Here is a 25,179-nt window from a genome sequence, read left to right on the forward strand (position 1 = left end):
AAAACGGAGTGAAAAACAAGCTAAAGCTTCCAAGTAGAAAGAAAAAAAAATCAGATTATTATTTTTTTTTCCTCTAAACTGATGTGTCTCAACCTTGGAAAGTTGGAGATAACTGGGAGTTGAAGTCCACCCAACTTAAAGCCATCAAGGTTGAGAAACATTGCTCGACAAACTCGATTTATCCGAGCAAGCAAACTCGATTTATTCAATTTATTTCGTCTCAAAAAACCCTTATCCTTCCAATTTCTCCCCTCCAGCTTTTCATCCTTCCTTTCCTTCTGAAAACAAAGCGACTCTAATTCTCATTATACCCTAAACCAGTGAGGAATAGGAACATATCCGTAGCCAAGATATTAAATGCACAGCCTTTGTGGGCTTAAAAAAAAAAAACAACAGCCCAGATTGAGGGACAAGCAACGAGAAAGAATTCTGCCAGTTTTTCTGATCCGAGTCAGCAAAAGTGGGTGAAAACGGCGTTGATAATGAGGCTCAAGATAGGGGGTGGGGGGTGGGGGAAAATCCCACCGCCCTTTTTGTAAAGTCCGGGAGTTGACTCAGCTTTGCTTTCAACTTTTCTCAGGCTCCTATTGTGTGTCGAGATGAGTCAACAGCTCTAGTGGCCAAACATTTGTGGAGCTTTTCGTTCCAGTTCCCCCACCTCCTAATCTGCCAGCTCAGGAATTCTTGCACACACATACACACACACACAGAGAGAGAGAAGGAGAATGAAGGAGAGAGAGAGAGGAGAGAAAGAGGAAACAGAGACAGGGAGGGAGAGAGGGAGAAAGAGAGACAGAGAGAGAAGAGAAAGAGAAAGAGTGAAAGAGAAGGAAGGAAAGAGGAGGAGGGAGTGAGGGAGTGAGGAAAATGAAGAAGGGGAAGGAAAAAAGAAAGGGAAGAGGGAAGGAAAGGAAAGGGGGAGGGAGAAAGGGAGAGAGAAGGAGGGAAATAAAGAAGAGGGAAGGAGGAAAAATAGAGGGAAAGAGAAGGAAAGAAAGAGGAGGAGGAAGTGAGGAAAATAAAGAAGAGGAAGAAAAAAAGGAAAGAGGGAAGGGGAAGGGAGAAAGGGAGAGAAGGAAGGAAAGAGAAAGAAGGAAATAAAGAAGAGGGAAGGAGGAAAAATAGAAAGGGAAGAGAGGGAAAAAGAAGGAAGGAAAGAGGAGGAGGGAGTGAGGGAAATAAAGAGGAGGAAAAATAGAAGAAGGAAGGAAGGAAGGAAGGAAGGAAAGAAGGAAAGAAAGAGAGAGCAGATGAACCTCACTCCCTGGCAATTCACAATCCAAACTTCAGAGATAAAGGGATGGAGGCCACCTGTGGGAACCCCTCCTCCCAATCCGAGGTCTTGCTCTATTGGGCAAGCGGAAGTATTGCCCGCCTTGTTGGAAGGCAGAGGAGGCTGAGCGTTGGGGAAAGTGCTCACTGCAGCAGAATCTGTTCCCAGGGGCGGAGCTCAAACCCTGGGAATTTCAGTTTCAGAGAGAAACCTTGGGCTGCTAGTGCTGAGCTTTGGGCTTTCCCGGATTACATCAAGCACCCCAACCCCTCATCAGCATTTCCAGCCAGCTTCCTGTCACCCGAGGCTGATTGGCAGTCTGGAATATCTGGGGGGGGCGGTCTCTTCTCAAGACCCGTCTGACGTTTTGAACTGTGTGTATTGAGGAGGGCATCTTACTGGCACCGTGCTTTGGAGTAGGAAAACATCAACTGGCCTGTTTGAAGAATAGGGTGAGATGGCCATGCCACGGGGTGTGTTGCAGAGGTGTCATTGGTTTCTCGTCCCTTCCTTCTCCTTTTTCTAAAATATCCTTTCCCTCCAATTCTGCTTTCAAGAAGGTAGATTTGGATGTCCAGAAGTTTGAAGGAGATGTTGAGAGGAGTAGAAATTCAGAGCACCAGGGTGCCCCATCAACTTTCTCTGTTTTGTCTCCTGAAAGGGTGTCAGCATCTCACCCTTTGGGATCGAAATTGGGCTGTCTCAGCAGGATTCAAGCAGCATCAGGTTTCAAAGGGCCAACACCATTGAGTCATTGGGAAGTCCAACCCTGATTAAGTCCAGGTGTGGTCTAGCTGCCATCCTCGGTGAAGATGGAAAAAACAAGAGTAGGTGACTTGGCTTCTTTTCCAGCTGTTGGCTCTCTCTCTCCTTCCTTGGTGCCGATGTTTTTAATTCCCAACCAAGAGAGCGTCAGGGTTCCAAGTCATAAATCCATGGCAAGCAAGACTCCGAGGCAGTTGAACTCCTCAACGGATACTTTTATTGGAAATACCATATTGGCACATATCGGGTGAAAGCCGACTCTGAAAATTCCCGCGGTTTTCACTTATTAAAAGTAAGAGAGTTTCTACTTTCTCAGAACAATCAGTCACATGGTCCAATCACGGTGCAGTGCGACGACCGGGCAGCATCACTCCACCTTCTTCCAACCAGGTGTGAGAATAGCAGTAGCAATAGCACTTAGACTTATATACCGCTTCATAGCGCTTTTACAGCCCTCTCTAAGCACAAGTCAGCCTCGTGCCCCCAACAATCTGGCTCCTCATTTTACCCACCTCGGAAGGATGGAAGACTGAGTCAAGCTTGAGCCGGTGAGATTTGAACTTCAGCTAACAGTCAGTTGAAGTAGCCTGCAGTACTGCACTCTGACCACTGCGCCATCTCCACTCTTGAATGTCCTTGGTTCCCAAGAGAAAGCATTTTGTTTTGGCTAAAAGTTCCCTCTATCACATATCCCCCCCTCCCTATCCCTCAGCTCCAATGTGGGGACACTGAAGCGGACAAAATGGCTTCGGTCAGACCAGCTTCAGGGATGACAAAGAGCTTTGGAGTAATCCAACTCTATCCATACCGGATCTCAACATCCTCCCAGGTCATTCGCAAAAATTTCATTTCTTGCATCCCATATCTGGCTGATGTGCCATGGAACCAGGAAGGGCTATGATCTTGGAAAATCTGTCTTTGGGATGGATCTTCTGTGCTACCCAGGGGAATTCTGCTATGTCCCTACCCTTAAAACCTCCAGATCTCAGCCATGCAGTGTTGTAGAAATAAGTTCTCCATTCAGGGAAGAAAATTTCAGGCATTACCCATCTAGACTTGGGCCTGTCGATCTTTCCAGGAACTGGATGGGCAGGAGATTAAAGAAAAAGAGAGAACACCCAATTAATCTGCCAAGCTCATCATCACCAGATCTGATGTCCACAAGTTGATAGGGCTTAAAAGATCAAGTCTCCTTCAAATCAACCTTGACTTCTCTTGACCCTGTTGTTTTCATAGTGACAATACGAAGTGATTTTTCCATTACTTCCAGAAGTCTTATGGACTTCCATTCCAGGATCCAATCTGGGTCGATCACCAGGACCAGAGGGTTAGTCTTCTGAGCTTTTGGACTTGTGCTGGAGTTTATCTTCAGGAACTTCTCTCTGTGCTTTGGACTAGAGAGATGTTCTGTGGAAATGGACTCCAACACGAATCCAAAAGTTTGGAAGACTGGTCCGGCTGACCGACGCAGATTAGATCCTTCAACAATATCCTGGGACATGTCTTCATTCACTTCCACTCTGGCTTACCGATTCTGAAATGTCTATGGAGATTCTCCGTCATCCAGGACATGGTTGTCCCAAAGGTGATTTTTTCAAGAGGCAACTGGATTTTCTTGGTTTTTCTTTGAAGTCAAAAAAAGTCCAGTTGCCTCTTGAGGAAGCACCTTTGGGACAATTCTGAGATATCTTGCTGGTCTCCTAGTAGACAGGTTGGGGGTGGCAGCTAAGAGGTCTATCAAGGACAGGCGTGAAATCCAGCAGGTTCTGACAGGTTCTGGAGAACCGGTAGCGGAAATTTTGAGCAGTTCGGAGAACCGGCAAATACCACCTCTGGCTGACCCCAGAGTGGGGTGGGAATGGAGATTTTGGAATATCCTTCCCCCAGGAGTGGGGAGGGAATGGGGATTTTGCAGTATTCTTCCCCTGGAGTGTGGTGGGAATGGAGATTTTGCAGTATCCTTCCCCTGCCACGCCCACCAAGCCATACCACACCCAGCAAGCCACACCCACAGAACCGGTAGTAAAAAAAAATTGGATTTCACCACTGATCAAGGATGAATAGTTCTGTTGGGGTAAGTGCAAACACCCCTCTTTGACATCAAGAGAAGAACTCCTGCTTGATGGAGGAACTCTACAAGGTGCCTTCGTTGACTCCTGGGTGAACCGGAAATCTGGACTTAGAGGCCTCTCGATGCCAACCCAACAAGGCTCGCCTTAGGGTGACATTTCCCCATCGTTGGAGACGGGCTCTGCTTATCTTGTACTGCAGCCCAAAACAGCAGCTCCCCTGAAGCAAACATCCAATTCCTTCTATGCATTTGGGAATGAGAAGACTTCCTTCCGTGGCAGGTGTGTTAGTGGAGAGGAAGAAAAACATCCCGGTGTTAGTGATATCATGCGGCCCCCAGGGTGAGGAAGGGGGCATGTGACCCCCTTGCTCCTTTCATCCAGAGTTGAATCACAAGCATTGGCACTCACGAAGGGCTCTGAAGCCAAAGCTCATGACACAGGTGTGCTCTTGCCACATCTGAGGTAGGGTGGTGATGCCAAGGAAGTGCCAGGATCCGGAGCCAGGTTATAGGGTTGCGAGATGGGGGTTGGGGGATAGGCAGCTTGGCAACAGGCTAGCTGGGAAACAGAGTGCCAGCGAGCAAGCGAGAGAGACAGAGAGAGAAGAGAAGAGAAGAGAGAGAGGAGAGAAAGAGGAAACAGAGACAGGGAGGGAGAGAACCAGAGAGATGGCGGAGGAAGAGAGAGAGAGAGAAAGAGAGACAGAAAGGGAAGAGAAGAGAAGAGAGAGAGAGGAGAGAAAGAGGAAACGGAGACAGGGAGGGAGGGAGAGAACCAGAGAGGGGGGGAGGGGGGGAGAGAGAGAGAGAGAGAGAGAGAGAGGAAACAGAGACAGGGAGGGAGGGAGAGAGAGAATGAGAGAGAGGAGAGAAAGAGGAAACGGAGAGAACCAGAGAGGGGGGGAGGGAGAGAGAGAGAGAAAGGGAAGAGAAGAGAGAGAGAGAGGAGAGAAAGAGTAAACAGAGACAGGGAGGGAGAGAACCAGAGAGGGGGGGAGGGAGGGAGAGGGAGGGAGGGAGAGAGGAGGGAAAGAGGAAACAGAGACAAGGAGGGAGAGAACTAGAGAGAGAGTGGGAGGGAGGGGGGGAGAGGGAGAGAGAGAGAGAGGTTGGCAAGGATTAAGCCTGTAGGAAGTTGTGCAAAACTCTGCCAAGTCAAGATGCTTCCCTCCCAACAAAGAGGCATTGATTTTATGCTTAGTTTGTGGCAGCTGAGAATGGCAACTCACTCCTTACTAGTGATTGGAGGTGATTAAAAACTCTTCAGCCCTTCATGGCTCATAGTGAAGTGCCGAGAGACCAACTTGTTCAGTTTCGGAATCGGGGGAAATTGGTTGCCGGCGTTCGGTGGCGTTGCTTCCGTGTGAGGGGTCCTCGGTGCTCTCTGAGCTTGGTTCTTTTCTTATAGATAAAGAGAGCAAACTCCACTCTCTTCCAGCACTGCTGATGTTACCTAGTTGGGTTATGAAACAGCTTCAAGGAAACAACCAAGCTGAGAGAGCACCGAGCATCCTCCTCCTCCTCTTCCTCCTTCTTCCTCTTCCTCTCCTCTTCCTCCTCCTCCTCCTCCTCCTCCTCCTCCTCCTCCTCCTCCTCCTCCTCCTCCTCCTCCTCCTCTTCCTCCTCCTCCTCCTCTTCCTCCTCCTCCTCCTCCTTCCTCTCCTCCTCCTCCTCCTCCTCCTGCTCCTTCTCTTCCTCCTCCTCTCTGCAAACCCCCTTCCCTTCTAGCACTGATAATGTTATTTAGTTGGGTAATGAAACATCTACAAGAAAACAACCAAGCTCAGAGAGCATCAATGACCCTCTCTCCTCCTTCTTCCTCTTCTCCTCTTCCTTTTCCTCTTCCTCCTTCTTCCTCTTTTCCTCTTCCTTTTCCTCTTCCTCCTTCCTCTTCCTCCTCCTCCTCCTCCTTCCTCTTCTCTTCCTCCTCCTCTTCCTCCTTCTTCCTCTCCTCTTCCTTTTCCTCTTCCTCCTTCTTCCTCTTCTCCTCTTCCTTTTCCTCTTCCTCCTTCCTCTTCCTCCTCCTCCTCCTCCTTCCTCTTCTCTTCCTCCTCCTCTTCCTCCTTCTTCCTCTTCTCTTCCTTTTCCTCTTCCTCCTTCTTCCTCTTCTCCTCTTCCTCCTCCTCTTCCTCCTTCTTCCTCTTCTTCTCCTCCTGCTTCTTCCTCCTCCTCCTCCTCCTCCTCTCTGCAAACCCCCTTCCCTTCTAGCACTGATAATGTTATTTAGTTGGGTAATGAAACATCTACAAGAAAACAGCCAAGCTCAGAGTGCCCTGGGGGACCCCACAAATCAACCTTGAACTAAAGATATTCACTTCTACGTCAGTGATCTGCATGTGGGAGTTGCGGCAAACTCAACACCTTGTGGGAACAGGTCAGTGGGACAGGGCGAAGGGCGAGCCCAGATAGGTGTACATAATACCACTTCCAGTTCGTCAGGATGAAACGATATCGAATTGCGTAACGTGATCTATTGAAATGATTCCTTGCTTTGCAGTCAGAATCCTAGACAGGATTGATTGATGCAACATGCTGGTAGCTAAAACATCGCGATCGTGTTTTTTTTGCACGTCCGTGTTCACATGAGTAAATAGCCAAGGCTTTGGTTCCAACACTGTACTCCCTTTTGTGCAAATTTTACACTCTGTCTTCAGAGGCCCCAGCTGTTATTCAATCATTAGAAATCACAGGCAGGAATTTGGGGTCCTCTTCAGCTGTCTATCATCAGATGTATAATAAAAAGGTAACCATTCCCCTCGCACATCTGTGCTAGTCGTTCCCGACTCTAGGGGGTGGTGCTCATCTCCGTTTCAAAGCCGAAGAGCCAGCACCATCCAAAGACATCTCCATGGTCGTGTGGCCGGCATGACTCAGTGCCAAAGGCGCACAGAACGTTGTTACCTTCCCACCAAAGTCCCTATTTTTCTACTTGCATTTTTTACCTGCTTTCGAACTGCTAGGTTGGCAGAAGCTGGGACAAGTAATGGAAACTCACTCCGTTACGCAGCGCTAGGGATTCGAACCGCTGAACTGCCAACCTTTCGATCGACAAGCCAGCGTCTTAGCCACTGAACCACCGCATCCCCTAGATGTATAATACGTAAATATTTTAAAAAGTCCATTTCTTTCTGATTCGAGCAGAGGCTGAATGCCAGATTCGTTGACATCTATTCAGTGGAAGTAGCGGAGGAGAACATAAATACTATTTCCAGGCTAAGCTTTGTTTTCAAGGGAGCGAATCTGGAGGGTGTACTATTTGAGAAATAATTCCCTCATTTGCAAAGCGAGAAAAGAAAGTCTTCATGCTTATCTCCATGAATTATGCTGCAAAATAACAAATCAGCTAATTTGCCAGAAAAGCTCTTGAGCTGACTGAGCCACGAAAGTGGGTCTTCCTTTTTTAAAGTCGGGGGGGGGGGGGGAAAAAGATATTGTAGGAATTTTGGAACACACCGTTTCCAAATGGGGAATGCGAGCATCTCGTTCTGACTCTCGAGTTAAGACTTAGACCTGTCAACCTGTAGCTTCATGAATGAATGAATGACCTCTCCCTCCCTCCCTCCCTCCCTCCCTCCCTCCCTCTCTCTCTCTCTCTCTCTCCTTTCCTTTTTTTTTGCCCTCCAGCCAAATCAAATACACAAGATTGCAACACACTGTTGGAAGTTGCTACACCTCCATTGTGTTGTAGAGCCTTGGGCTAGCTTGAGGTCTCCGACTCTTGAGTGGAGAAAAGGCATCGGTGTGGCATTGATAAGACAGGGAGAAAAGCTTTTGAGGAAGCCAAGCTCATAATTCTTCAGTTTCAGTCCTGGGAACATGAGGTTACCGTATGTAGACCATCTATGGTTCTCGTTGACCCAAAACTAGCCATTCATGCAGACCAGAGACTCTTGTGGCACCATATTTAGACCCATCTATTTTTGACTCAAAATTAGTCATTTATGCATACTGGGATCTTGGTAGCATCATACGTAGACCATCTCTGATTCTCCTTGACTCAAAATTAGCCATCCATGCAGACCTGGAATTTTGGGGCACCATACTTAGATCCATTTATAATTCTCCTTGACTCAAAACTAGCCATCCATGCAGACCAAAGACTCTTGGGGCACCATACTTAGACCATCTATGAATCGTCTTGACTCAAAGCTAGCCATCCATGCAGACCTGGGATCTTGGGAGCACCATACTTAGATCATCTATGACTTTCAGAGATGCAAAATTTAGGTCCAGTGAACATTGATGGGCTGGGACAACGGTATCCTACATTGTTTTGGAACATCTGCTCATCCTGTCTATTTCAAATGTTCCAGAGTGACGTAACCGAAATGCTTGAGATTTGGTTGGGAGGTTGGGCTGTTGGAGACCAAGGTGGAGGAACAGGAAGGGCTGAATCTCCAGGACTGTATCCAACTGAGTCAGGACAGCTTCTGAAAGACAAGTTTCAGGTTGGCCTTTGCTCAGGTGAAGCCCCATCTTGTTTTTAACCAGCATGCAGGTGGAGTCACCCTGGAGCCTGGGAAAGCATCAGTAGAAGAAGCAGTAGAACATAGAACATGAAAGTCCCCATGAGAGGACTGCCACCTTCTAGCAAGCCAAACCAAAGTTTGGAATGTGACAGGCGTTGCAACATATGTGCTAACTAAGATTCAGGATACAAACTTGTTCATAATTTTGCCCTTATTGGAAGCACGGACATGCAGCAGTATGTTAGTGTCCCAACCTCTCCCATCATCCTGTTCTGCCAGGAAAGTAGTTCCTGGCAGTAGTTGAGTGGCCCACGGTCTTCCAGCAACACCTAAGAAAGCCACATTTGCAAGACTCAGCCAATCTCTCTTTGGCAGAGACACGCTATGCCAACCACTTCAAATGCAAAGCCAGAGGAAGGAGGGAGAAGGCCTCAACTAATGAAGTTCTGGCACCAACTTCGTCTCCAACACTCAGATGCTTTATGGCACTGAATGCACCGGACGGGAGGGGGACTTAGACCATCATGCTCAGACATGTGTTGTGCCAATTTTTGCAGAGGAGGCTGCTCACGCGTTGACCCCTAAGTTGGCAAAATGGATGGAGGGGAACTCTATGCCTTAATGTTTGTAGGCTGACTTCGGCCCCCTTACCCATGAGATCATGGTCCAGCCTCTTTTCAAGTCAACATTTGTGCAATCCCCACATATTTTTGCCCACAGTTTGGTTGTGATTTGGTTAATGAGCCCAAATCAGTTTGTTGAGGTCTCCAGTTCCAAGACTGTAGATCTCAACAAACTGATTTGGACTCATTGCTCGAGAGGGCTGGGTGGACTTCGGTTTCCAGAATCCTCCCAGCCAGCATGACCATTGCTGAGGAAGTCTGGGAGCTGATGAAGTTCACACATCTTAATCTTGCCAAGGTTGAGAAGCACTGTAATAGGGAAGAGGAAGGAAGGGAGAATGAGGAAGGGAGGGAGGAAAAATGAGGAAGGGAATAAGGGAAGGAAGGGAGAATGAGGAAGGAAGGGAGAATGAGAAAGGGGAGGAAGGAAGGAAGGAAGGGAGAATGAGGAAGGGAAGGAAGGAAGGGTGAATGAGGAAGGGAAAGGAAGGAAGGGAGAATGAGGAAGGGAAGGAAGGAAGGAAGGGAGAATGAGGAAGGAAAGGAAAGGTGAATGAGGAAAGGAAGGAAGGAAAGAAAGAAGGGAGAATGAGGAAAGAAGGAAGGTAGGGAGAATGAGAAAGGAAGGAAAGAAGGAAGAAAGGGAGAATGGGGAAGGAAGGAAGGGAGAATGAGGAAGGGAAGGAAGGGAGGGAGAATGAGGAAGGTAGGGAAAGAAGAAAGGGAGAAGGAAGGAAGGAAGGAAGGAAGGAAGGAAGGAAGGAAGGAAGGAAGGAAGGAAGGTGCTTCAGGTAGAACTTTAACCTGAAGCAACCTTCCCCATCTGCAACACATACAGTAGAGTTCCCAGGTAGCCCAACTGCTCAGCGAAAACTCTTTTATCTTCCCAATAATCCTATAAAATAGACTAATGTCAGATTAACCGACTCAAGCCAGTAGGTTTCCTGGCCAACTTGCGCATGAGATCCTGGGTTCTCCTGCTCCTTGATATGGCCTTTCTCACATGCAAGCCCCCGTAAGCCCTAAAAGAGCCTTTTGTTCTTTTAAAAGCGGGCTCGGATTTGGCAGCCTTCGTTCGTCTTCCGTCCACCTCCCTCCCTCCCTCCCGAAATTATGTATTCCAATCACCCAAATCTTCTCCTCTGCAATTGATTCTACTACCATTCGGTGCATCTAGGGCCAAGGAGGGTTTTGCGCCTCTGCATTAGCCGAGTGCCAACCGTTTCTGAGTTTTGCTGTGGTTGCAATGTTTCCTGGCCTCCAAAATGCCTGCTGCAGGGAATCGTGAAATGGTGTGTGTGATTTAGGGACACGCACTCAGTTCTTCAGGCCGGACAGGGAATGTCCTGCTATCTTTTTTTGGGTGAGAAGGGGGAAGAAGGGAGAGAGGATGAGTTTTTGAGATGCCCAGGGGCAAAGTTTGACTTGCAGAGGTTGTGTGTGTGTGGGGGGGGTTGCATTCTTGCCCTCTAGTCTGGAAAATGTGGAACGTGGGCTTTGGAGACGAGGACGTGCACGGACTTGGTTGAATGGGTTGCAAGTTCAATCGGCGGACAAGAGCTGTCCCGCAGGGGGTCTTTCTCTTTTGTGACCAAAGGAAGCCATTAGGGAGTCCATGTCTTCTTCCCCCTGTTCATCTGCCACCTCCTGCTTGTTCTCCAGGTCTCAGTCTCTCTCTCTCTTCTTCTGTCATATATCTATCTATCTATCTATCTATCTATCTATCTATCTATCTATCTATCTATCTATCTATCTATCTATCTATTTATCCTCTCTCCCCCCTCTCTTTCCCTCCTTCCTCTCTCTCTCTTTCCCTCTCTCTTTCCCCCCCTCTCTCTTTCTTCTATCATCTATCTACTTATGTATCATCTATCTATCTATCTATCTATCTATCTATCTATCTATCTATCTATCTATCTATCTATCTATCTATATCTATCTACCCTGTTTCCCCCAAAATAAGACATCCCCTGATAATAAGCCCAATCAGACTTTTGAGCACATGGCAATAAGGCCAAGCGCTTATTTCAGGGTTCAGAGAAATATAAGAGAGGGTCTTATTTTTGGGGAAACACAGTATCATCTATCTGTCTGTCTGTCTGTCTGTCTGTCTGTCTGTCTGTCTGTCTGTCTGTCTGTCTGTCTGTCTGTCTACCTACCTACCTACCATCTCACTCATTTATATCTCGTCTGTCTGTCTACCTACCTAACTAACTAACTAACTACCTACCTACCTATCATCTGTCTCATTTATATCTCTGCCTGCCTGCCTGTCTACCTACTTACCTACCTATCTACCTATCTATCTATCTATCTATCTATCTATCTATCTATCTATCTATCTATCTATCTATCTATCTATCATCACCTCAGTCTCATTTATATCTCGTCTGTCTGTCTATCTATCTATCTATCTATCCTCTCTCTCTCTCCCTCCCCCCTCTCTCCCTCCTACCTCTCTCTCCAGATCTTGCTTATCCAAAACTATTCAAATCTCACCAGGCTCAAGGTTGACTCAGCCTTCCATCCTTTCGAGGTAGATAAAATGAGGACCCGGTTTGTGGGGGCAATAAGCTGACTTTGTATAAAAAAAGAACATCACTTATGGGGGGGCGAAAGCCCTACTAAGCAGGTATATACAAAAGGATGAAGGCTATTGCTTAGCGCATTGTAAATAAATAAATAAATAAATAAATAAATAAATAAATAAATAAATAAATAAATAAATAAATAAATAAGTGTGATTGGACACACAAGGAATTTGGTACATATGCTCTCAGTGTACATAAAAGAAAAACAAAATACATTCATTAAGAACCATAAGATACATCACTTAGTGATCGTCAAGGTTACTAATAAGCAATGAAATCATACTAGGAAACAATTTTTTTTTTTTAATTTTGAATTTGTATACCGCCCTTCTTCCTGGGAACTCAGGGCGGTGTACAGCCAGATAAAAACACATAATATAAACATTAAGAACAAATTAAAAGGAAATATCTCAATTTGGCCAAAAATTTAAGAAACATACAAATTTAAAATCATTTAAAAGGCATTGTTAGGCCAGCCCGGCTTGTTGGAAAAGGAAAGTTTTAAGGGAACGGCGGAAGGCACGGAGGCCTTGGATTCTCCTTATCTCTGGGAGCAGCTGATTCCAGAGAGTAGGTGCCCCCACAGAGAAGGCATAAAACAATATAAATGGTAAAGATACAAGCAACATGGTTATAGTCATAAGTGGGAAGAGACAGGTCCTAGGAAGGATGAGAAGAATATTGGTAATACAGTCATAGTAAATGATTTGACAGTGTTGTGGGAATTAGTTGTTTAGCAGAGTGATGGCATTTGGGGAAAAAAATGTCCTTGTGTCTAGTTGTTCTGGTGTGCAGAGCCCTATAGTGGGTAGGATAACCACAACTACAGCAGTAGATCGACTACTATGTAGATCAACTAGTTGTGGTTGTTCTACTAGGGTAGAGCAGTAGATCAACCCCAATTCAGAAGAAGCCTTCATTCGGTCTGGAGTGTCACCTAATGGTCCTGGGAAGCCAAGCCATGGTTTGCGGGGATGGGTGGCTTCGAGATCTTTCAGGATAGGGCCTTCGCGAGATGCCTTCGCCAAGCTGGTTGAGTGGGAGCGGGAAAAGCTGCTCCCATTCAGGCTGAGCGCCTCTTTGACAGCGCATTTCAAACAAAAGTAGCTGAGTCAACTTGTCTATCTTGGCTGGTTTTCAAGCAGTTGGGTGGGGAAGCAGCGCAGCCAAAGACGATCACCCCAAAGCTTGGGAGAGTGAGGAAGTGCTCAGCGCTGGAAGGCTGTTCCCAGGCCCTCTCCGGCATGACTGTTCATGCGTTCCCAGACATGTTCCAGCCTGTAGAATGAGCCACAAACACTTCAGAGGCTGGGCCTGGCAAGCACTGGCTCACCTTTGCAGGGGGAGAAGCTTTGCTCCCTGGAAAGAGAGGAGAAAAAAAAAGGGAGACTTATTTCTTAGGTGCATTGGTTGGTTTGCCAATTCTTCAGTCTTGGGTGCATTTGTGGGTTTGCCAATTCTTCAGTCTTGGGTGCATTGGTGGGTTTGCCAATTCTCCAGTCTTGGGTGCATTGGTGGGTTTGCCAATTCTTCAGTCTTGGGTGCATTGGTGGGTTTGCCAATTCTTCAGTCTTGGGTGCATTGGTGGGTTTGCCAATTCTTCAGTCTTGGGTGCATTGGTGGGTTTGCCAATTCTTCTTTCTCAGGTTCATTGGTGGATTTGCCAATTCTTCAGTCTTGGGTGCATTGGTGGGTTTGCCAATTCTTCTTTCTTAGGTTCATTGGTGGGTTTGCCAATTCTTCAGTCTTGGGTCCATTGGTGGGTTTGCCAATTCTTCTTTCTTAGGTTCATTGGTGGGTTTGCCAATTCTTCAGTCTTGAGTGCATTGGTGGGTTTGCCAATTCTTCAGTCTTGGGTTCATTGGTGGCTTTGCCAATTCTTCAGTCTTGGGTGCATTGGTGGGTTTGCCAATTCTTCAGTCTTGGGTGCATTGGTGGGTTTGCCAATTCTTCAGTCTTGGGTGCATTGGTGGGTTTGCCAATTCTTCTTTCTCAGGTTCATTGGTGGGTTTGCCAATTCTTCAGTCTTGGGTGCATTGGTGGGTTTGCCAATTCTTCAGTCTTGGGTGCATTGGTGGGTTTGCCAATTCTTCTTTCTTAGGTTCATTGGTGGGTTTGCCAATTCTTCAGTCTTGGGTACATTGGTGGGTTTGCCAATTCTTCTTTCCCAGGTTCATTGGTTGGTTTGCCAATTCTTCTTTCTTAGGTGATTGGTGGGTTTGCAAATTCTTCTCATGAGAAGGCCGAAGCTGGGCACAGAAGGCCAGGAATGTCTCTTTGTCTCGTGTCCCTTCATTGACTAATCCCGGGTTGGCAAATATTTTAGACAGGGTGGTTTTGCTCAGCTAATGCTGCTTGGGTTGGCTGGTGAGGAAAGCAGAGAGAAGCCACATGGGAGTCTCTGCGCCACCGTGTTGTACAAGAAAAACCTGACTGGCAGAGCCTTGTAGCCAGCGTCGCTCATCGTATTTTCTAATAAGCGTCTGGGAGGATGAAAAGAGAAATTGGTGTGCGATACAGGCAGGCTTCGTCTTACGACCACAATTGGGAGCTAGAATTTATGTTGCTAAGCAAGACGCTGGTTGAGTCACGCCTGATTTTTACAACCTTTTTTATTTTGGCAGAGGTTGTTAAGCAAATCACTCCAGTTGTTAAATGAATCATCTGGTCACGAAGTGAATCACAGAGACAGCCATCACTGACTTTGCTTGTTGAAAGCCAGCTGGGGTGGGTGGGGGAGGGGTGCTCATCTCTGTTTCTTAGCCAAAGAAGCCATCATTGTCCAAAGACATTTTCCATAGTCGTGTGGCCAGAGTTGGAAGGGACTTTGCCCAACTCCCTGGCTCAAGTAGGAAACCCTGTACCACTTGTCCATTCAAACAAATGGCTCCATTGTTGGAGCACCCACAACTTCTGGAGGCCAGTCGTTCCCCTGATTAATTGTTCTAATGCGGTTATCTTCCCACCGAAGTGGTACCTATTTATCTACTCGCATTTGCATGCTTTCGAACTGCTAAATTGGCAGCACTTTACAATACAGAGCCCTAAAAAAACCACCTCAAAAAAAAGAACTGCCTCTGCTCTCTTTCCTAACTGACCAGAGGACCACACAGGAATCCTGACAGTTCGTGAACAAGCATTGAACCAAGACCAATAGACTGGTGACCCTTCCTTCCTTCCTTCCCTTCCCTTCCCTTCCCTTCCCTTCCCTTCCCTTCCTCCCTTCCTCCCTTCCTCCCTCCCTCCCTCCTTCCCTTCCCTTCCCTTCCCTTGCCTCCCTCCCTCCCTCCCTCCCTTCCTGTTAGAATTCAGTATTGCAGGCTAATTCTGCCAATTGCCAGGAGTTCGATCCTGACTGGCTCAGTGTTGACTCAGCCTTCCATCCTTTCCTAACTGACCAGAGGACCACACAGGAATCCTGACGGCTCATGAACAAGCATTGAACCAAGGCCAATGGACTGGTGACCCTTCCTTCCTTCCTTCCTTCCCTTCCCTTCCCTTCCCTTCCCTCCCTTCCCTTCCCTTCCTTCCTTCCTTCCTTCCTTCCTTCCTTCCTTCCTTCCTTCCTTCCTTCCTTCCTTCCTTCCTGTTAGAATTCAGTATTGCAGGCTAATTCTGCCAATTGCCAGGAGTTCGATCCTGACTGGCTCAGTGTTGACTCAGCCTTCCATCCTTCCGAGCCCTAAAACCACCTCAAAAAAGGAACTGCCTCTGATCTCTTTCCTAACTGACCAGAGGACCACACAGGAATCCTGACGGCTCATGAACAAGCGTTGAACCAAGACCAATGAACTGGTGACACCCATGGTTTAATGGGGTGGTACTTCTTCTGAGTATCTCCTTCTTTTCTATCGGCGGTTTCTTAGAGTAGGGCAATGATGGCTAACCTTTTCCGGACCGAGTGCCCAAAGTGCACCCGAATCCCCCAAATGCAATGCGCGCACGGCCCCCACACATGCGCCCGGCCCCCCCATGCATGCACGCCACCTGTGCATGCACACAGGGCCCCCATGTATGCCCCCCACCCTCCGCACATGCGCGGCAGAGACCCGAAGACCAGCTGGCCAGCGGGAGGCACAGCGGAGCTGAACTGGGGCGACGGCTCGTGTGCCCACAGAGAGGGTGCTGTGTGCCACCTCCGTCATTTGTGCCATAGGTTCGCCATGACGGGAGTAGGGTCTTTTATCTCCCGAGTGTCAGGCAGTAGCCCGTTGCGTTCCTTCTAAAGCCCAGTGAGATTCCTAGGACATCTTGAGGTTCTTCAGAAACGTCTCCGGGGGCTCCTTAAAGAGGTCCCAGAGAGGATGGACTCGTTTTTTCTCCCAACAAAACAGCATGCCCTGCTCACTACCGCGCCGTTCCCTGTGGAGCTCAGCCATGGGTGTGTTTCGTAAGATGTAATTGCATTTTGCACGGGGTGGGGACAATCCCGTCGAACTGGCCCGCCTGGGGCCTGTCGGTGAATTCAGGATGTGCCTGAAAATGCAGGAACCCCTCCCTGCCAGAACTCTTTACAACATGCAGGGTTTTTCAGAATCCTTTACAACAACGCAGGGGGCAGAAGTTTCTCAGCCGGCCCACTGATGTGGATGTCAAAACCCCCCAAATGCTTTTTCCCAAGGCCCTTCGTTCTCCCTTCCTTTTTAAATTTATTTTTTTACCTCCATCTCTCTCTCTCTCTCTCCACATCTCCCTCTCTCTACACATCTTTCTCTCCTTCTCCTTCTCTCTCTCTTTCCGTCTCTCTCCCTCTCCCTTTCTCTCTCTCTCTCCCTCTCCACATCTCTCTCTCTCTCCACATCTCTCTCTCCCTCTCTCCCTCTCTCCCTGTCTCTCCACATCTCTCTCTCCCTCCCTCTCTCTTTCTCTCCCTCTCCCTCTCTTCCCCTCTCTCCCTTTCTCTCTCTCTCCACATCTCTCTCTTTCTCTCTCTCTTTCTCCACATCTCTTTCCCTCTCCCTCTCTCTACACATCTCCCTCTCTCTACACATCTTTCTCTCCCTCTCTCTCTTTCCCTCTCTTTCCCACTCTTTCCCTCTCCCTTTCTCTCTCTCTCTCCGCATCTCTTTCTCTCATTCTCTCCACATCTCTCCCTCTCTCTCTCTCTCCACATCTCTCTCTCCCTCCCTCCCTCTCTCTCTCCCTCTCCCTCCCTCTCTCTCCCTCTCCCTCCCTCTCTCTCTCTCCACATCTCTCTCCCTCCCTCCCTTTCTCTCTCTCTCCACATCTCTCTCTCTTTTTCTCTCTCTCCACATCTCTCTCTTTCTTTCTCTCTCTCTCTCCCTCTCTCTCCACTCATTCGCATTTCCCCAGGCTTTCCGTTTCTTTGGGATGGGCAGGTGGGGATGGGAGGGTCTCGCTTTTCCAGTTCTCGGCTGCATGCGTTGTTAACCCTCCCTCTTTTTTTTTTTTCACTCTCCTTTCTCTGTACGAAATAAAAATACCAGCCATATAATTACTGGTGTGTTATCTCTAAATACACAAATCGGGGAATATGCAGCCGCAGCAGAAATTTGAAGGGGAGGGGGCGAGGGAGGAGAGATGGTTGAAAGGGGCACAGTTGGGGAGGGAGAATTATCTCCCTTTTGCTAAAAGGACCCAGGGCATATTTGGCAATGCGAGAAGAGGGAGGGGGGCTCAGACATTTTTAATGCTCAATCACAAAATCCCCCCCCTTTTTTTTTCCCCTGGAAGGTTATTGATACAGATAGAAAAGGCTGTTTGTAGCTCAGGGTTGAACTGAGTTGATGCTCTTGCCTTCTTGGAGACGTTTCATGACCCAACTAGGTAACAGCATCAGTGGTAGAAGGGAGTGGGGTTTGCAGCAGCAGAGGAGGCAGAGGAGGACATCATATTCGGTGCTCTTTGAGGGTTTTTTTTCTTCTTGCAAACGTTTCGTGACCCAACTACCGTGTTTCCCCGAAAATAAGACCCTGTCTTATATTTTTTTGAACCCCCAAATAAGCGCTTGGCCTTATTTTCAGGGAGGTCTTATTATTTTGGGGTGCATGGAACAAGACGGGGCTCCTCTTGCCGTCTTACCTCATTTCCAGCTCTGTGTTTAAATATTTTCAGGGAGGGCTTATTTTCGGGGAGGGGGAGGCTTATTTTAGCTCATGCGCTCAAAAGCCCAATTGGGCTTATTATCTCAGGGGATGTCTTATTTTTGGGGAAACAGGGTAGTTAACATCCTCAGTGGTAGAAGGGAGTGGGGTTTGCAGGAGGAAGGAGGAGGAAGAGGAGGAGGAGGAGGTCTTTGGTGCTCTCTGAGGTTGTTGTTTTTTTCCCTTGCAGTCGTTTCATGACCCAACTAGGTAACATTATCAGGATAGAAGGGAGTGGGGATTGCAGAGGGAGGAGGAGGAGGGAAGGAAGAGGAGGAGGAGACATCTTTGGGATCTTTGGTGCTCTCTGAGGTTGTTGTTGTTGTTGTTTTCCTTGCAGACGTTCCATGACCCAACTAGGTAACCTCATCAGTTCTCAGTTCTCGCAAACCCCACTCCCTCCTAGCACTGATAATGTCACCTAGCTGGCTCATGGAACGTCTACAAGAAAAGACTCCACACTACAGAGAAAGTCTCTCCTCAACCTTCCCTCCCTGCCATTCCAAAATTGAGTTCCATAACCCTGGTTGGTTTTGCCGTGAAACGGCCGAATGCGCCTCTAGTTCCTCTTTTCTTTTGTCTCTCCCGTTCGTGGCGCAGCCCCAAAGCAACCTCATCATCAGGGCCTCTCCCAGGCTGGCCCCCTCCAAACACCATCGTCCTGCAGCCGAGCTGGCTGAGGCTGATGGGAGCTGCCAGCTCAGCACCTTTGAAAAAATCCCCAGGCCCAAGAAAGCTACCTGCATCAAAGCGATGAGTCCCATTAAATGCAATGGCGCTTCCTCCTGAGTCAGCGTCCCTTAAGTTGCAGTGTAATGTTTATTTTCTTTCGGTGGCTGGCGGGCTTTTGTCTCTCTGCGTGTGGGAGGGAGGGAATATATGGAAATATAGCGTGCATTCAATTCTACCATGCATGGGAGCATGGATAAATAGATTTCCATCACACACACACACACACCGCTCCCAAAATGTCCTGTTCTTCTCACTTTGCGTTCTCTCTGCTGCAATCCGCTCACTTCCGAAAACTGCCCAACCTTTTAGTTAGGTTCAATTCTGCTCGACTCTCCTTCCATGCATCCCAGATACTTCAACTGGTTCAAAATGTGGCAGCCCATGGGGATTTTATGCAAACATCTCATCTCTTCTCTTCTCTTCTCTTCTCTTCTCTTCTCTTCTCTTCTCTTCTCTTCTTTTCTCTTCTCTTCTCTTCTCTCCTCTCCTCTCCTCTCCTCTCCTCTCCTCTCCTCTTCTCCCTTCTCCTCCCTTCACCTCCCTTCTTCTCTCCTCCCTTCACCTCCCTTCTCTCCTCTCCTCTCCTCTCCTCTCCTCTCCTCTCCTCTCCTCTCCCCTTCCCTTCTCTCCTCTTCTCCCTTCTCCTCCCTTCACCTCCCTTCTTCTCTCCTCCCTTCACCTCCCTTCTCTTCTCTCCTCTCCTCCCTTCTCTTCTCATCCTTTCACCTCCCTTCTCTTCTCTCCTCTCCTCTCCTCTCCTCTTCTCTTCCCTTCCCTTCCCTTCCCTTCCCTTCCCTTCTCTCCTCTCCTCCCTTCACCTCCCTTCTCTCCTCTCCTCCATTCTCCTCTCCTCTCCTCTCCTCTCCTCTTCCCTTCCCTTCCCTTCTCTCCTCTTCTCCCTTCTTCTCTCCTCCTTTCACCTCCCTTCTCTTCTCCTCCTTTCACCTCCCTTCTCTTCTCTCCTCTCCTCTCCTCTTCTCTTCTTCTCTCCTCTCCTCTTCCCTTCCCTTCTCTCCTCTCCTCCCTTCACCTCCCTTCTCTCCTCTCCTCCCTTCTCTTCTCTTCTCTTCTCTCCTCTCCACTTCTCCTCTCCTCCGTTCACCTCCCTTTGCTTCTCCTTCCCTCCTTTCACCTCCATTCTCCTCTCCTCTCCTCCCTTCTCCTCTCTTCTTTCCTCTCCTCTCTTCACTTCTCCTCTCCTCCCTTCCCTTCTCCTCTCCTCCTTTCGCCTCCCTTTGCTTCCCTTCTCCTCTCCTCCTTTCGCCTCCCTTCTCCTCTCTTCTCCCCTGCCTCAAACGTTTATTTCGGCATGTTGATTTTCAATAGAGTTTTGCAGGTTGTTTTATTATCCGGCAGACGTCTGTGCAGGAACCGAAGTTAAAAACACATTGTTAAGCCTCTTTCAAGAAAAAAGACAGCGTCTGCAATGGTCATTTGGGCTATTTTTGCACACAATACTAAGTTGAATTAGCTTTAGCTTTGATTGTTTCCTTGGTGTGTGTGTGTGTGTGTGTGTCTTAATATGTTGTGTGAACCCAGGCCACTGGATGACTTAATGATTCATTGCGTTGTGCAAAGCCAGGAAATGGGAGAATTCTGCAACAGGATGAAACCTGTTGCCAGATTGTCTCCCCTTAATCTTCTGAGCTTTGAAAGAGCTCGCGGGAATTTGTGGTTCCGAAATGATAACCCTGGCAGATTCACAAAGACAACCTTGAGATCCCAGAAACAAGGATCATTTCTAGTGCAACATCCTAATCTTCATCGATTACGATACCTAGCTTGGATGTAGAACAAATGCAACCCCCCCCCCCCCAAATCTTCACTTGGAGAACTCTTTAAGAACACAACACTTTTTTTAAAAAAAAAATGTGATTTAAAAAAATCACATTTTTTAAATCACAGAGATTTTTTTAATTGAGGATTATATAATAGATATATATAATATATCTATTATATAGATATAATAGAGAATTGAATATATAATATATAATAGAGAATTGAAATACCTGATTGTGAATGTATTAACGGCGGCTAGAATTGTGTTTGCTAAAAATTGGAAAAATGAGAAAATACTAACGCAAGATGAAGTCATTAAGAAAATAATGGAATGTGCTGAAATGAGTAAATTGACATTTGAAATTAGAGAACAAGAAGATAAACAGTATTATAAGATATGGGATTTATTTTATCGATGGTTAGATAAAAAAATATGGAACTGAAAGATGATAAGAGATTTTTATAATGCAAGAATTCTAGCATTATATAAAATATAACATAAAGGAGTATCGTTACTAGACCGATTTAATGATGAAATGAATGTTATAATATAAATCAATTCAAATCTTAGACTATTTGGTACAAAATGAGGGAAGAATAGCTATGGTCAAATAAATGATTAATGAGGATAATAATACATAGATATATATTAAAATTGCGGCCAAAAATATTTAATTATTTTTAAACTCTTTTTAAATTTTGTATGTTCTGTTTTATTTTGGCTGTTCACCGCCCTGAGTCCTGCTGGAGAAGGGCGGTATATGAATGAAAACAAATAAATAAAATAAATAAATAAATAAATATTAGATCGATAATATAAGAACTTAGGTAAATTGCAAGCTATGAACATGGTGAAGATGCACAGAAGATTTCTAACCAACCGACACACTGCGTGTAATTGATGATGGTTTTATGTTTTTATGGATGTTTGTTTAAAAATAAAGAAAGGGGCTTTTGACTGTTTAAAAAAAGAAGAAGAAGAAGAAGAACACAACGCATTCTAATCCTTCCGTTCCTCTTTTCTTGTAGGCCTCTGGGCTCAGAAGGTGCTCGTCAATGAGACGGTCTCCGGCTTCATCGGGACCGATGTGGTCCTTCATTGCAATTTGGTCAAGATCAACCACACGAGGATCACCCAAGTTACCTGGCAGAAAGCCAGCAATGGCTCCAAGCAAAATGTGGCCATCTACAACCCCGTCATGGGCGTCTCCATCCTGCCCCCCTACGAGGAGAAAGTGGTCTTCCAGAGCCCTTCCATCACCGATGGGACCATCAAGCTGTCCAACCTCCAGTTGGACGATGAAGGGATCTACATCTGTGAGTTTGCCACCTTCCCTACCGGAAACCGGGAAAACCAACTCAATCTCACTGTATTGGGTACGTTGCCAATATCTTTTCATTCATTATTACTAGTATTAAAATTGTAGGATGCCCATTGCTCATTGTTCAAGTGGTCCTGGGTGGCTTAAGGTAAAGGTAAAGGTTCCCCTCGAACGTATGTGCTAGTCGTTCCCAACTCTAGGCGGCGGTGCTCATCTCCGTTTCTAAGCCGAAGAGCCAGCGCTGTCCGAAGACGTCTCCGTGGTCATGTGGCCGGCATGACTCAACGCCAAAGGCACACGGAGCGCTGTTCCCTTCCCACCAAAGGTGGTCCCTATTTATCTACTTGCATTTTTTACCTGCTTTAAACTGCTAGGTTGGCAGAAGCTGGGACAAGTAACGGGAGCTCACCCCATTACGCGGCACTAGGGATTCGAACCGCTGAACTGTCAACCTTTCGATCGACAGCGTCTTAGCCACTGAGCCACTGCGTCCCTGGGTGGCTTGTAACACCATAAAAGCAAAAATACAGAACATTAAGCATTAAAATGGGTGGTGGGGAATGATAAATTAGAAACCAGGATTTACCAGGGTGAAGGTGGGATTTTCTTCCTAGGTCACTAACCAGCACTGATGTGGAACGCCTCATCCCATGCCAGTTGGTAGAGCTAGGTTTTGAAGTCATTTTGGAAGGCCAAGAGGGTGGGGAGACAGATCTCACCTTGAGGGGCACAATGTTCCGGGAGGGGGGGAGCCTCAGCAGAAAAGGCCCTTCTCCTGGATGCTGCCAGAGGTGATTCTTTGACCGATGAGGTCCGCAGCATGCTGTACCACTAGGGCTGTAGCAAAGACAGAGTGTGCATCCAAGTGATCCATCAGTCTTCCCCTATGCTGTTCGGTGTTCATGCGGCTCTACTGGTTTCTTAGTAGGTGTAGAACTGAGCAGTGTCTCTAACCAGCTGAACAAGAGCATCAAGGACGGAATTCCTCCTTCCTTTCAGATCTTCTCCTCCTTTGCCCGTGGGGCAGGGGTGGGATTCAAAAATTATAGCAACCAGTTCTCTGCCCGGTTGCTGGGCAGGCGTGGATGTGGCCTACTCGGCCTCCTGCACCATGGCAGGGTGTTTTCACCCTCCTCAGGCTCCAGAGGCTTTCCTCGAGCCTCCGGTAGTGTGAAAATGGCTTCCCCCAGGCTCCGGAGGCCCTCTGGCCCGTTTCTGGACTTCCATAGGCTTGTTTTTTGCCCTCCCCAGGCTCTGGAGGCTTTTCTTGAGCCTCTGGGAGGGCAAAAACAGCCTCCCCTGGAAGCCGGAAATGGCCTGTAGTCCTGTTTTTCACCCTCCCCAGGCTCTGGAGGCTTTCCTCAAGCCTCCAGGAGGGCAAAAACGGCCTCCCCCTGGCTCCGGAGACCCTATGGAGGCCAGAAACGGGCCCCTTTCCAGACTTCCAGTACTTCCAATCCTTGCAACTACCAGTGAACCAGCGAACCAGATGTAAAATTTGCCCGAACCAGCTGAATCCACCCCTGCCGTGGGGGGGGTGTGACTTCAGTATCCTCCCACCCTCACTGAGTGAGAGCAGAGAAGGGATGGAGAGCAGGACCAGAAATTCAGAGCACCTGGGAAGGGTTACATTGCGGTTAAAGCTCGGAGGACTTTTACCCCTGCCCAAAAGAGTAAATAAAAATTTACTTTATATGTCTGGGAATTGGGAATGTTTTTTTTTTTTTTTTAATGGATTCAAAAAGAAGAAATGCAGGAGCAGAAAGGAGAAGGGCCTTTTGCAAAATCACAGGGATTGGTTTTCAGGTTTTTTTTTTCCCCCTTCACGGATCGCCTATGTAAGCACTTGTTTTACCTGTCTGGGAACATTTCAGTTTGCAACTCTTGGCTAACCAAAAAAAAAGAATAGAATGGCCACCCCAGATCTCTGGAAAATATTTCTTCATTTCCCTGTTGTTCCGTCTTTGTTTTATACAGGTAGTCCTCGATTTACGGCCACCATTATAAGCCCAAAATTTCTATTGCTAAGGGAGACAGTTGTTAAGTGAGTTTTGCCCCATTTTACGACCTTTCTTGCCACGGTTGTTAAGCGAATCACTGCATCTGCAGCGGATCTGGCTTTTCCCCTTGACGTTGCTCATCAGAATCTGGTTGCCATGTGAACCTGGAACAGTGCAACTGTCATAAACACAAGTCAGTTGCCAAACCTCTGAATTCTGATCACGTGACAGTGGGATGCTGCAACAGTCTTAAGTTTGAAAAACAGTCGTACGGCCCTTTTTTCAGTGCCCGTTGTAACTTTCAGTGGTCATTGAATGAACTGTTGTAAGTTGAGAACTACCTGGATTTGATAAACATATTTTCCCTTATACAGTAGTGGCCAAACTTGTGGAAACCTTTTGTGAAAAGAGTATTTTTGAGGTTTGATGGCTAATAACACCACTTTTCTTTTTTGGAGTTTCAAAATAATCCTATTCCACTGCTGGAATGGCCTGGGAATAGCCCAGACCTTCTTAACCCAATCGAAAATCTATGGAGCCGACTAAAGAAACTGGTTAGTCAAAAGCCACCCAGCAATAAAACCCAGTTAACAGAAGCCATCATTCAATCTTGGTTTCACATTAGAACAGCTGCAGAACTCATAGACTTGGTTCATTCCATGGGGAAGACATTGTAAGGCCGTCATTCATGCTAAAAGTTACCCAACTAAGGATTAATTGATATGGGGATCATTTTTGCATATCTCGTTTTTTCTATGGTGATCATTTTTGTATATCTCGGTTTTTTTCTGCGTGTTTCACTTTTCTTCTTTATACCGTGACTGCTATTCTAATAGCAAATCCTTCCTAAAAGTTATTGCATGACAATCTTGATTAAATTACCTTTCCATCGATATATAAATTTATGGTACTACTCCAAGAATAAAAAGTGGTGTTATTAGCTAGTTTTAGGAAATACACTTTTCCCAAAAGGTTTCCGCAATTTCGACCACCACTGTATAGAGACACACATACGCCTCTTTTTTTTCATGAGAAAACTCCGCTCCGGGTTAGAACGAGAGCAGGAAATATTTGCCTTCGTTCCGAACAGGTTTTGTCTTGTCCTCAAAGGATGACCAGTGTCATCGGATGGTCTTAGACAGATTGTCTGCAATGGCCTCAGGCTGGCTACACCCACCCTATTAGGAGTTTGTGACTCTGTCGCAATCTTAACTTTGAAACCCAGATAACTACGCTGTTGTTGAGACGAAGGAAAATAAATTGACTCTGGACAAATGCAAATGTGTGTGCAACAGGGTGAAGCTTGTTATCTAAAATGTTGCGCAACTTCCCGAACTGGGCTCCTTGTTTTCAAAATATTGATGCAGGCCATTTAATGCAAACCCTCAAGCAAGTTTACAGCAATAATATAAAAACAGAACTCCTTAAGAAAAACGATCCGTGAAAAACA

The 25,179-nt window shown here is 46.9% G+C and overlaps 1 protein-coding gene across 3 annotated transcripts in view; it reads left to right on the forward strand.

The window, feature by feature from the left end:
- The window catches only part of NECTIN1 (nectin cell adhesion molecule 1), a 215,949-nt gene that overhangs the window by 104,287 nt on the left and 86,483 nt on the right, over positions 1-25,179 (forward strand). For all 3 annotated transcript variants that reach the window (XM_034430483.3, XM_060683209.2, XM_087875705.1), the window contains exon 2: positions 21,437-21,784. In XM_034430483.3, the coding sequence (XP_034286374.2) occupies positions 21,437-21,784 (348 nt within the window). The remainder of the gene's footprint in view (positions 1-21,436; positions 21,785-25,179) is intronic.

Source organism: Pantherophis guttatus, chromosome 9 (genome assembly GCF_059756535.1).
Source record: "Pantherophis guttatus breed Tessera chromosome 9, ASM5975653v1, whole genome shotgun sequence".
NCBI lineage: Eukaryota > Metazoa > Chordata > Lepidosauria > Squamata > Colubridae > Pantherophis > Pantherophis guttatus.